At 39.9% G+C, this 11,740-nt stretch overlaps 1 protein-coding gene across 1 annotated transcript in view; it reads left to right on the plus strand.

Moving 5' to 3' along the window:
* SLAIN1 (SLAIN family member 1) overlaps nucleotides 1-5,651 on the plus strand; it is a gene marked incomplete at its 5' end in the record, with an annotated part of 47,711 nt that extends 42,060 nt beyond the window's left edge. The window contains 2 exons of the mRNA XM_085309563.1: nucleotides 979-1,261; nucleotides 4,899-5,651. Of these exons, the coding sequence (XP_085165689.1) occupies nucleotides 979-1,261; nucleotides 4,899-4,974 (359 nt within the window). The remainder of the gene's footprint in view (nucleotides 1-978; nucleotides 1,262-4,898) is intronic.
* Nucleotides 5,652-11,740: the final 6,089 nt, after the last annotated feature.

The following is an 11,740-nucleotide window of genomic DNA, read 5'->3' on the forward strand; positions in this document are numbered from 1 at the left end:
TATTTACTGTTCTAAAAATATTTTTATTCATCTATATATTTGCATGTTGCATTTGCACATGTATATATATGTGCATAAAACGTGATTTTCTTAAGCATATTTATGGGAAACTTTCCTTATAAGTGTCTATATTGTTTTTTTAAAGAAAGTGTGTTATGATAAGAGTTCTGTAACTAGTACTAGTTACTGTAACTGTACTAGTATTATTTAATTAAACCACACATCTGTATTCTCTCCTGAGTCTTTCTATGGATTTAAGATGCCCCTTTCAAAGACCCAGAACAGAACTGGCTTATGTGTGGTAGTTTAAGTGCTTGAGGCTTTTGACAGTTAGCTTATGGTACATGGACTCTGAAAACGGATGTGTGTCTGATGTACACCAGGGGGCAGGATTGGGTAGAAAATCTCCATATAAAGCTTTTGGAACTGGTAGCGTTGCTTTAAATAATAGTTTATTTAAAATTGGTGGAGTATGTTGTCTCACTTAGGACCTTTTTAAAGCCTTTTCATTGGTCTAATCTAAAGCTTAGACATCTGTTAAGTTTTATAATGCTTTAATGCTATATTCATTAAAGAAGTAGTTGTTATTACAAACAACTTTACAAAAATCTAAGTTATCTAGCAGTAATTAATTTGTATCTTCAATAATTTCTCCAATTTAAAGATCTAACTGGAACGAAAATGGGTGGATGGAAATAGATGGAATTAGTTTACCTGTAATGACTAATGAAACATCTTTGAGAGGAGAAATAAGGAAGAATAAAGGGTGGGATTCTTGGTTAGTATGGGGATGACATAGAGTATTTTATTTTTTATGCAGTGTTACTGGATGCAGTATTGGATCCAACGATTTTTCAATAATTTATAGTGAGCAAGTAAATAACATAATGAATGTGGCTATACAGACCTGTCTAGAAATTAACATTACTACATGTTGCATATTGACCTTATTTCTTTCTTTCCTACCACTCTTTACAGTTCCCTCACCAGGACAACTTCAACACAGAGTTCACAGTGTGGGACATTTTCCAGTGTCTGTTAGACAGCCTCTTAAAGCTACTGCCTATGTAAGCCCAACTGTACAAGGCAGTAGTAGTATTCCGGTATCCAACAATTTACAGTTATACTCTAACACTGGMATCCCAATGCCAAACAAGACTGCCAACCAAGGGATTGTAGGGCGCAGTGCTCTTCCAAGACCATCGCTGGCCATCAATGGGAGTGGMATACCCAGAAGTAAAATTGCACAGCCAGTTCGAAGGTAAGAGTTAAACAGGCCTCCTTTCCTGGGTAGCTAGTTTTGGCTTAGGTAGCTTTTTTTTTCTTTTTCTCTTGAGTATAGAGCCAGGCTATGAAGGAGAAATGTTTCTAGCTCCTAATGCTGAGTCACTGAGCAGATGAAGATTTCTCTCCACAAACAGCAATAGGCARTGCCTGCTGCTAATTCCTTGTAAGCTGTGATACTTGATAAAATCTAATTAGATTTAAATCTAATTAATTAATGTAGATCAATAAGAATTGATTACCACTCATCAGTAAGAAATCAAAGCAGATGGAAATCTCACATCATTTCCATATGTGACTTACCTTCTTCAGTACTTCAATTCTTGTGTCAAATGCTATTTCAGGGTAGCAGGATGAGCATTTTTTTGAGAGTACCCAAATAAAGAATTGCCTGCYCATTGTTGTAAAAGGCTACAGATTGTAAAAATGCACATTTTGACATTATAGGATCTTGAGGGAAGATAGTAAGGTCTTAGGTTGCAACCAACATCTTTTAAATTCCATCTGAGGAACAATAGACAAACAGGAAATCCTGAGGTATCGTGTCCTTTCAATGAGCTATACTGTTAAGCAAATGCATTTTTGCTTTTTGCAAGAAAATTTAATGTCCAAATTATTTTTTAGTAAGCAATAAAATAAGCTTGAGGAAACAGACTGTGATATAATCACCTAATCACAACTGGGAGTTGAAATAAATTCTTAGCTGTATATTTGTATGATTAGTAGGTGATGAAGTTTCTCAGAGAGAAACTTTGTCAACTTATGTCAAACTCTTCCAAATATTTCTTCCCTTTACATGCATTCTGTCCCATTGCAAAGACCCACTGTGTGACACCTTGGTTCTGTTTTGGGTGAGTTGTCACTAGTTCTCATCGTTTTTCTTCTTCTAGCTTGATACTAGCTAGATCCAGAATAAGTTCAATTGCTCACATTACCTCTTCAGTTGAGTTACTCAGGGATTACACTGATGTGACTGACAACAGGTTTTGACCAACTGCTGATAAACTGTGATAAAGAGCTGTCAGATTGCTTTTTTGAGGAACACTGTACCATGAGATTTCTATTATAACCTCTTTGCTCTCTGCTGGAACTCTCTCTGTTAGAGTTCTTTATAGTAGAGGGTATTTTTTCTTTTTTCTTTTTTTTTCTTTTTTCTCTCATCTTCATGTTCTTCTGCAGAGCTCTTAAATCTTTCATAGAAACATGTAAGAAAGACAGAGACTTTCTGGGCCATGAAGACCAGTCCCTTGCTATTTTTTAAATTCTCATACAACAGACTATACTAAACAAAAATGTATTTCACCATCTGAAAACTCTCACTTACTGTACTTTCAATACTACTTTTATTAGAACCTGATTGAAATCAGTAACAAAGCTATTTTTAATGCAGAAAATTCAGACTCCTGTCTTCTCACCTTCAAATATACCATTAGCAGCATCATATGCGGCCCTAGGGCGAGACCAGTGATCCTGGAAGATAGATTATGTTTGCACTGTGTGAATGACAAGTTTGTAGGACTCTTTAAAGCACTGACAGATTGGAGCTCAGCCTGGAGCTCTTTAAGACTCCTTTTTTTTTAAATATGGAAAATAAAGGTGATTTCAGTTCATACATAATTTTGGAAGAAATTCAGCCATGAGAGAGCCATTTCCTCAGCATTAATTTTGTCACTGTGGTCATTTCTAATGAATAGCATTTCAGATTATCAGTTCAAGAGTCTAGCTTCTATTAGTAGACTAAAAATTAGAGAGTATCTTTGGTCATAACTTGATTAAAAGTAGATTTTTTAAGAAGTAAATAGGATATTCAAGAAGAAGTGCACATTCAGAGCAAAACTGTGTCTTCATTCCTGTGGCCAGACTATTAGATAACCAAGTTATTACTATTTTAGAAACTTAAAGTAGATTGCTAGATACCTTAGATAGGCCCTCAGTATGTGGAGCACAGGACCAAACCTTTGAGGRAGTGCTTTTGATCATTTGCAGTATAAAATGGTAATAGCCAAAATAACTCATTATGGCTAAATATTTATTGCTTTCCTCCTTACCATCAAAGAGCTACATGCATCCAAAAGCAGAGTAAAGAAATTGTAAGGGATCTGATCCATCTGTCCTTGGGCTTACAAATGAAGTACTACTATGTTTTGGTGAGGGGAAGGTGGAAAGTCTGCATTCTTGCAGTTGAATGGATCCACCCAGTCCGCTTTCCAACTCCACATTCCTGGCTACTTCCTCTCCTTACCCAGGAGCGTGATGTTGGGAGTGGCATGGGCTGCTTCCCTAAAGGAAGGAGAGCTAAGTGCAGAGTGTGACGGCAAGGCAGTTCCGCAGTACCCAAAACAGAAGAACAAAACACTAAGAGTGACCAGAGTCGGTCCAGATCTACAGACAAGTCCACAGTGATGAGGCRGGTCCAAGATAAAGCTAGGAAGTAAAGTSAGAAGGTTGGGGCTAGATCAGTGAGGTACCAGCCAGACACAAGCATGGCTGCAATGTAAATGCAGCTCCTAAGTGAAGGTGGGAGCTTTGCTTGTTTCTGCTGCCTTGTGTAGTAGCAAGTCACTGCAGTTCAGCTACCCTAAATTGATGATGGGAGAGTAGGAAGGGACTACTGACCACCTAAAACTTTTGTCTCAGACTTTTGTAGTATCATTTTGACAGCTTGTGCTTCGTTGGCAGTTTTCARCTCTTGAGTGTGTTTTCTTGTTCACTCCCCTGTAACACAAGTTCAGTTCTGGTTAAGTAGCAATATTCTTGCCTTTGTTTTCAATTTAGTTAATTTTTCTTTACTTTTCATCCTCCCTGTTTTCTTCTGAATATTGTTAATCATACTTTCCTTCCTTTTATTTCTGAAAGAAATAAAAAAGTGAAAGCACCAGTTGTAGRTAGGTCACATTTTCTGAAAGAAATGGCAGGTTGCGTTTTATGCCTCAAGTAGATGGTTTTATAGTAAAGGTAACAAAAAAATAGTGGAATTGCATAAAAGCAGCTTGATTAGACCACCCTAAATTGAACTACCTTTTGTATTGGAGGTTTTTGGCCACTAGAAAAATAGTTGTAGTAGAGAGACAAGAATCTGTTCTGGTTAGTATTCTTAACTTCCTGGTTCTGTCTGCCTTACAGCTTGCTTCTGCCTTCTTCCAGCCTAGGGCATTTGAAAAGGAGGGGACGCATGAGTAAGTTACAGCAATTACAGCAAAAGGCAAAGAGAAAAAGAGAACGAACTAGAAGGAAGCTTGAGAGATGGTTTTACAAGGAACATTTCCACAGAACTGGGACAGTTTATTTTCAGCAAAATACAATGCAACTAAAACAGGATGACCACAGACAGCCTGTCTAAAATATGGTGGYCACAAATTGTAGGTAGTCTGTCTAGCTACCAGCGAGTTGCCTGTTACGKCAGAGTGGAGGGTTTTTGTCTTTGATTTGATTTGAAATAGTTACCTGAGTAGTACTTGGAAGTTTGGAAGATGGTCAACAAACATTTTTTAATTAGCCTTTTTATTAGGGCCAGTTGCAGCCTGGGTGTGTGAAGGTGGTGGTGGTCCTGGAGGATATGATCTTTCACATGAAATAATGGCTTCCTTTGTCTTTTTTTGGTCTGTTTAACACAGTTTTCTTCAGCCGCCAAAGCCTCTTTCATCACTTAGCACGATGCGGGATGGGAATTGGAGAGATGGCTGCTACTGATGAAGAATACAAGAACAATGGAAGAAAAATAATGTGGATTTCATTACCCAGCTGGCTGGGTAACAATGATTTGGGAAGAGAGGGTCATAMACTATTATTTCCCCAGAGATTTTAATATGTAAACATTCATAATGCAATGTCATTTTTAGAAAATGAACATCTTATTAAATACTAAATATTGCACTTAGCCAGTTACCTGAACAGCTGCATTGTTATCAGACTAACAATGGCAGCCTTAGCATTTAGAGCTGAAAGGAATATTATGTGTATGGAAAGTACCAGAATACTTCCTTTGAAACAACAATAGGAGATAGTCCTATTCTGAGCAGCTTTGCCATACTGAAATTCTAAGATATTTTTTTCAGTGTAAAAGAATCATGCATTTTATTTTGAATTGGGGGGGGGCCATGTACGTGCTTGAATTTTTTTAGTGTTTCCAGTACGTTTTATTTTATATACTTTAGTTCATTTAAACTTGCCTGAACCTTGAACGACAAAGAGATAATTTAACTTTTCTGTGCCATAAATAATATTTTTGGGGTAATGTACTTTTTTAGCGCTAGGAACATATCTTACAAAAATGTACCATTGGCAATACAAAGTAGTATATTTATGTTGCAGAAGCACAAAAAAGTAGCATTCACTGGAAATTGCCATACAGCTGGGTCAGCATGGTTTTGTTGGTCTTTCACTATTTGTTCAATTGTTAATTTATTGTCATAGTGTTTTGTATTTAAAAAGGCAGCATAAGTCACATTGCACTTACAAAGATACAGTGATCTCTAAAACAACAGTCAGTTTTCATTACTTTATTATCAAGAATAAAATTTAATGTTTTATTAACAGTTGCTTATGGAAAATGAATGAGTTTTAATGTGAATAAATCTTTTTGATAGATCTTTTACAAAATCCAATTGCACTAATCAATGCTTTCTTATAATGGCATATGACTTAATATTTGATTACAACTGTGTATACTGCTGTTTTGGAATGTTTCAGAAATAAAGAATTTATTTCAGCAATAATGTCCTTGAGTGTGCAAGGGAAACATTATCGGAATTTGGCAACTGATGTCTTAGTTACTGGCGTTTTAATACTTAGCATTTAGATTATGTTGCATTTTTGCAAATATATACCAAGTTCATCTTAAATTTAGAGAAAAAAAAGTTATAAGCCATGCTTTGATGGCATTATAACCCAAATTTATAATAATATTATATTACTATATAATTATGTAATATTATAAATATTATTTTTAAATCAAATTTGTTGTGTTTTCAAGAGAATAGTTCAATTTAACATCCAAGTTTTACAAGTCCAAATGTCAGGACTTAAAATAACCTACAGAGCTTGCATACAAAGGGAGTCCTTGGCCATCGATTTAGCCTCTGAATTATGCTTGAGGACCTGTTGTCCTTAAAAAAGCAAACTAAAAAAATGAAGAAGAATTTAATGATGAGTAAAACATTCATTAAGGTGAGAAATGATTGTATAGTAGTATCTGCAACACACAGCTTGATACTGTTGAGATACAAGATTTATTTATCATAATTATGTTTTTTTTTAATCTGATTAAAATTCATTTCTAAAAGACTGGAATCATTAAAGAGGGCATCAAGAAAAGTTCCAGCATGGAAATTCTTGCTGCACAGGTAAGTATTTCAACATGAGTGCATGGAACTCCTTTTGTTCATCAGAAACTTTAATTTGAAGAAATTACTACTGGTTAAAGAAATCAATCATCTGTAGACAACTCTGTTTTCATGGGCAGTTATTTTACTTATAGACTGATAGTGACAGGGAAACAGAGCCAGCTCTGGTAGTGAGTGCTGCAATGTTTGCCTGTGACATGGAAGGCTAACAACCTCCAACAGACGCAGGCAAATGATCTCATCTGGGGGCTACTGGTGACTGGCATGACCCTGCTAAAATAGAGCTAGCGCAGCCAGACTAAACTGACCAGTTTGTTCTGTGCATTTATATATATATGAGTCCCAAACTAATAAACTCTTCAGGCATCCAGTGCTGGGGAACGGGTGTAGTMATTTTTGAAAGGGACAGTTGGAGACCAATTGCAATGGTTTACTTCTGCTCATTGCAGGCCCTATCAGGCCTGGTCTGAGTTGTGTCTTGACTATGTTTCTTAGTGCCAGTATTTTATCCCCATTTCTCCATTACTTGGGATATCGCAGCTCCATGTTCCTCTAAATTACTGAGAAGGATTGCAACTGCTTATTAATGGTAATAATGCAGCTGTACACAGGAGGGCAGTATATACTCTGAAAATATTTTCTTTTTAGTAGCTAAAGTTTTGCTCTCTTTTCCAGGCTTTTGGTTTAAACTCGGTGCATATGTTTCTTTCCACTGTTGTTTTCATGTAATGACAACCTGTTAAAGAAAGATGCCCAAATGTTTCTGATTTGCATGTTTAAATTTCACAGTACAAAATGTGTTGTGGAGAATCAAGCATTTTTGGTAGAATGAACTCTTAAAGAAAATGCAGTTGTTTTTGTTTTTCCCTTGTTACTAATTGTTCTGTTCCCTTGTGATACATTATTTCCTCATGTCAGGATTTTGTAATTGTATAGTTCTGCTGCTTTAAAATGCTTTTGTGAAATCATGGAATCATAGAATCACAGAATCAGTAAGGTTGGAAGGGACCTCTGGAGATCATCTAGTCCAACGTCCCTCCTCAAGCAGGGTCACCTAAAGCATGTTAGGGTTGCATCCGGGTGGGCCTTGAACATCTCCGGAGAAGGAGACTCCACAACCTCTCTGGGCAACCTGGGCCAGTGCTCCGTCACTCTCACAGGGAAGAAATTCCCCCTCACCCTCAGGCAGAACTTCCTGTGCTTCAGTTTCTGCCCATTGCCTCTTGTCCTGTCACGCGGGACAACTGAAAAGAGWTTGTCCCCGTCCCATTGACACCCTCCCTTCAGGTACTTACACACATTGATAAGATCCCCCCTCAGTCTTCTCTTCCCCAGGCTGAAGAGGCCCAGCTCTCGCAGCCGTTCCTCACAGGGCAGGTGCTCCAGCCCTCTGATCATCTTCGTAGCCCTACGCTGGACTCTCTGCAGTRGCTCCATGTCTCTCTTGKACTGGGGRGCCCAGAACTGGACACAGYACTCGAGATGAGGCCTCCCCAGGGCTGAGGAGAGGGGCAGGATCACCTCCCTCCACCTGCTGGCAACACTCTTCCCAATACACCCCAGGAGACCATTGGCCTTGGCCACAAGGGCACATTGCTGGCTCAAGGTCAGTCTGTCATTCACCAGCACTCCCAGGTCCTTCTCTGCMCAGCTGSTCTCCAGCAGGACAGCCCCCAKCTTGTMCTGKTGCCTAGGGTTATTTTTCCCTAGGTGCAGGACCYTGCACTTGCCCTTGTTGAACCTCAGGAGGTTCCTCTCTGCCCARCTCYCSAGSCTGTCCAGGTCTCTCTGAATGGCAGCACAGCCCTCWGSTGTATCAGCCACTCCTCCCAGCTTGGTATCATCAGCAGACTTGCTGAGGAGGCACTCTGTCCCCTCATCCAGGTCATTGATGAAGCAGTTGAACAGGATGGGACCCAGTACAGAGCCCTGGGGGATGCCACCAGCCACAGGCCTCCAACTAGACTCTGTGCCACTGATGACGACCCTCTGAGCTCTGCCTTTCAGCCAGTTCGCAATCCACCTCACTGTCCACTCATCTAACCCACACTTCCTGAGCTTMTSTAGGAGGATGTTATGGGAAACAGCATCAAAAGCCTTGCTGAAGTCGAGGGAGACAACGTCCACTGCTCTCCCCTCATCTGCTCAGCCAGTCACTCCATCATAGAAGGCTGTCAGATTGGTTAAGCAGGATTTGCCCTTGGCTAATCCATGCTGGCTGCTCCTGATCACCTTCTTTTCCTCCATATGTCTGGAGATGACATCCAGAATGAGCTGTTCCATCACCTGTCCAGGGATGGAGGTGAGGCTGACCGGCCTATAGTTGCCTGGGTCCTCCTTCTTGCCCTTGCCTTGAAGACTGGAGTGAYACTGGCTTTCTTCCAGTMCTCAGGYACCTCTCCWGTTCTCCAGGACCTTTCAAAGATGATGGAGAGCAGCCTGGCAACAACATCTGCCAGCTCCCTYAGTACCCGTGGGTGCATCCCATSMGGGCCCATGGATTTGTGGATGTCTAGCCTGCCCAGAAGGTCTTTAATCCAATCCTCCTCAACCAAAGGAAAGTCTTCCCTTCTCTGGACTTTCTCCCTTGCCTCCAGGCTACAGGATTCCTGAGGGCTGCCCTTAGTAGTGAAGACTGAAGCAAAGGAGGCATTCAGTAATTCTGCCTTCTCTGTATCCCTTGTCACCAAGGTCCCAAATACCCCCATCACATCACATCACTTTGGATGCCATCGGACTTCAAGAGAAAATCCATAGTGCAAGCAACTTGATTTCTTTTCTACACTCATGTCAGCCATGGACTGTGGCATTGCTGTTGTCTTTCTGTAACTGGGAGAGCTGGCTGTTTCCCCTGAGTTTAGTGCTGGCTAACTTGCTCAGCAGTGCTCCTGCCACATGTTTCACCACAATCTTTCACTGGGAGCAAAATGTATGGAATATGCAACACAGCTATTTCTGTCACTCTCAATTTTGTGTGAGGCAAAATCTCCTCCAGGGTAACGTGAAGCAGTAATGGCTAGGCAATGCATTTGTTATCTTTAAAATAAACGACTGCTATTTTCACAAGTTACCGCAGTTATTTTCATTTCTAAATATGAGACAGTCTTTCAGGACTCTCTCTGCAGCCCCCTTTGGTTCTTCTTGTCTTTTGGTTTGTGAACACAAATTCCACTGTTGTCTGTTGYTGTGAATCCCAGAAACRGCTCTCTAACCCAGACTGCCTCCTTCTGTMCGCACTTTCTTGAGCTCAGCTCTTGCACTGATGGCAGAAACATGACTCAACCTTTTTTCTCTAAGCCCTCCCCTCGTTTTTCAGTCACTGGAAATAAAACCTCCAACTTCCCAGTTAGTCAGCCCTGTAACTGGGGCACTGTCTGACTTTTCTGTGACCTGATATGCTGTCTACATCTTGTTGACTCTGTGTAATAAATTGCAGATACAAATCCATCCATACAGACAGAACATTCATCCATGACCACCTTAACCTGAAGTCTGAATTGCTGCATCATCTTTTTCTTTGACATTATCTGGTATAGTCTTTTGCATCTGGGATCTATCTGAAATACAATTAGGACAAGAGGCAAAGGGCAGAAATTGAAGCACAGGAAGTTCCGCCTGAGTCTGAGGGGGAATTTCTTCCCTGTGAGAGTGACGGAGCACTGGSMCAGGTTGCCCAGAGAGGTTGTGGAGTCTCCTTCTCTGGAGATATTCAAGCCCTCMTGCACATGACCCTGTCTACTATGCTTTAGGTGACCCTGCTGAGCAGGGAGGTTGGACTAGATGATCTCCAGAGGTCCCTTCCAACCTTACTGATTCTATGATTCTATGGTCTTCCTATCTTGCTGCTTTGACCGTGTCAGCACTACTTTTTGTAGATGGCTGCTGATTTTCCCCTCTGTATGGAAAAAAAGTTAATAATAGTTATAAGCTATTTGTACTTGATTTCAAAGGCACTGGCACTGTCCTATCCCACTAACAGTTTTCATTCAATGTTGTAAGTAAGTCCAACGCGCCAACCTGTATTGCCTCTGTTGGAAAAAAAGGTGCCTCCTAGCTTCCTTACATGTTGCTTACATTGTGAGGAGAATACCACATTAACATAAACAGATTCTGTTTTTTTCTGCCTCCAAATCCTTCCTTAAAGGCTTTCCTTTGCTACTGTACTGCTAAAATCAGAATAACAGTTAAAATGCCAGTGTCCTCTGATTCCTTTAGATCCCATTAACCAGTACTGGCTTATCATTTTTTCTGTCTCTGATTGGTGTTTCTTACTATTGATAAACTGCAAGTTGTTGAGACATGGACTTCTCTCTTTTTTCCTTTGTATGTATATAGCATAAAGCCCAACGGAATCTGTGGCCAAGGGCTAGAATGTCTGTATGCTAACCCAAACTCTAATAATGAGCATCTTCATATGAAAAAGCTCAATGAACATTTAATACTTAAAATGAATGATGAGTTAGCTTTTGGAATAAAAAAAAAAAGGTGAATAACAAACAGTATCTCTTAAAAACAGATTTGTTATATTTAATTTTCAAGCACAATGTATTTCAATATTAGGAAATTCTGGATAAAAAAGGAAATGACTAAGCCTGGATGGCTTCCTCTGTCACCACTCTGGTGAAAAGCTTATGTCCAGACTGATCTGGTTTAAACTTTTTTGTTCCCAGACAATTGGAGTCACATTTCACGTGTAATAATCCCTAAAACCCTTCTGCTCAGCCCTCTTTCCCCATCACCTACACTTCCAACTCTTTCTCTCCCCAGATTCCCACCTTACTTACGACTCTGACGTTGATTTCGGATTCTGACTGGTGTGGTTCCTGACTATCTGCTTGCATATTTGACCCATGTTACGCTCCTGGTCTGTTCACTCCCCAGCCCCAGGAGTTGGTTTGCTGCACATCTTGTATCTCTCATTGGGACTTTCAGCTATTACCTTGGAAGGTAAGCAGTTATACTTAATCTAAATTAATAGCAATGGAAGTAAGGCGTGAAGAGATGCTAACATGCTAATAGCTCTGCCAGGCTGTTAATAATGCTCCACAAGTTGGTGACCCCTCAGTAGAATCACCCATATACTTTTCTGACCTAATCAGGCTGCCAGCTATTTC

The sequence above is a fragment of the Rhea americana genome, unplaced genomic scaffold (assembly GCF_003343005.1).
Source record: "Rhea americana isolate MKP2758 unplaced genomic scaffold, rheAme1 scaffold_3, whole genome shotgun sequence".
Classification (NCBI taxonomy): domain Eukaryota; kingdom Metazoa; phylum Chordata; class Aves; order Rheiformes; family Rheidae; genus Rhea; species Rhea americana.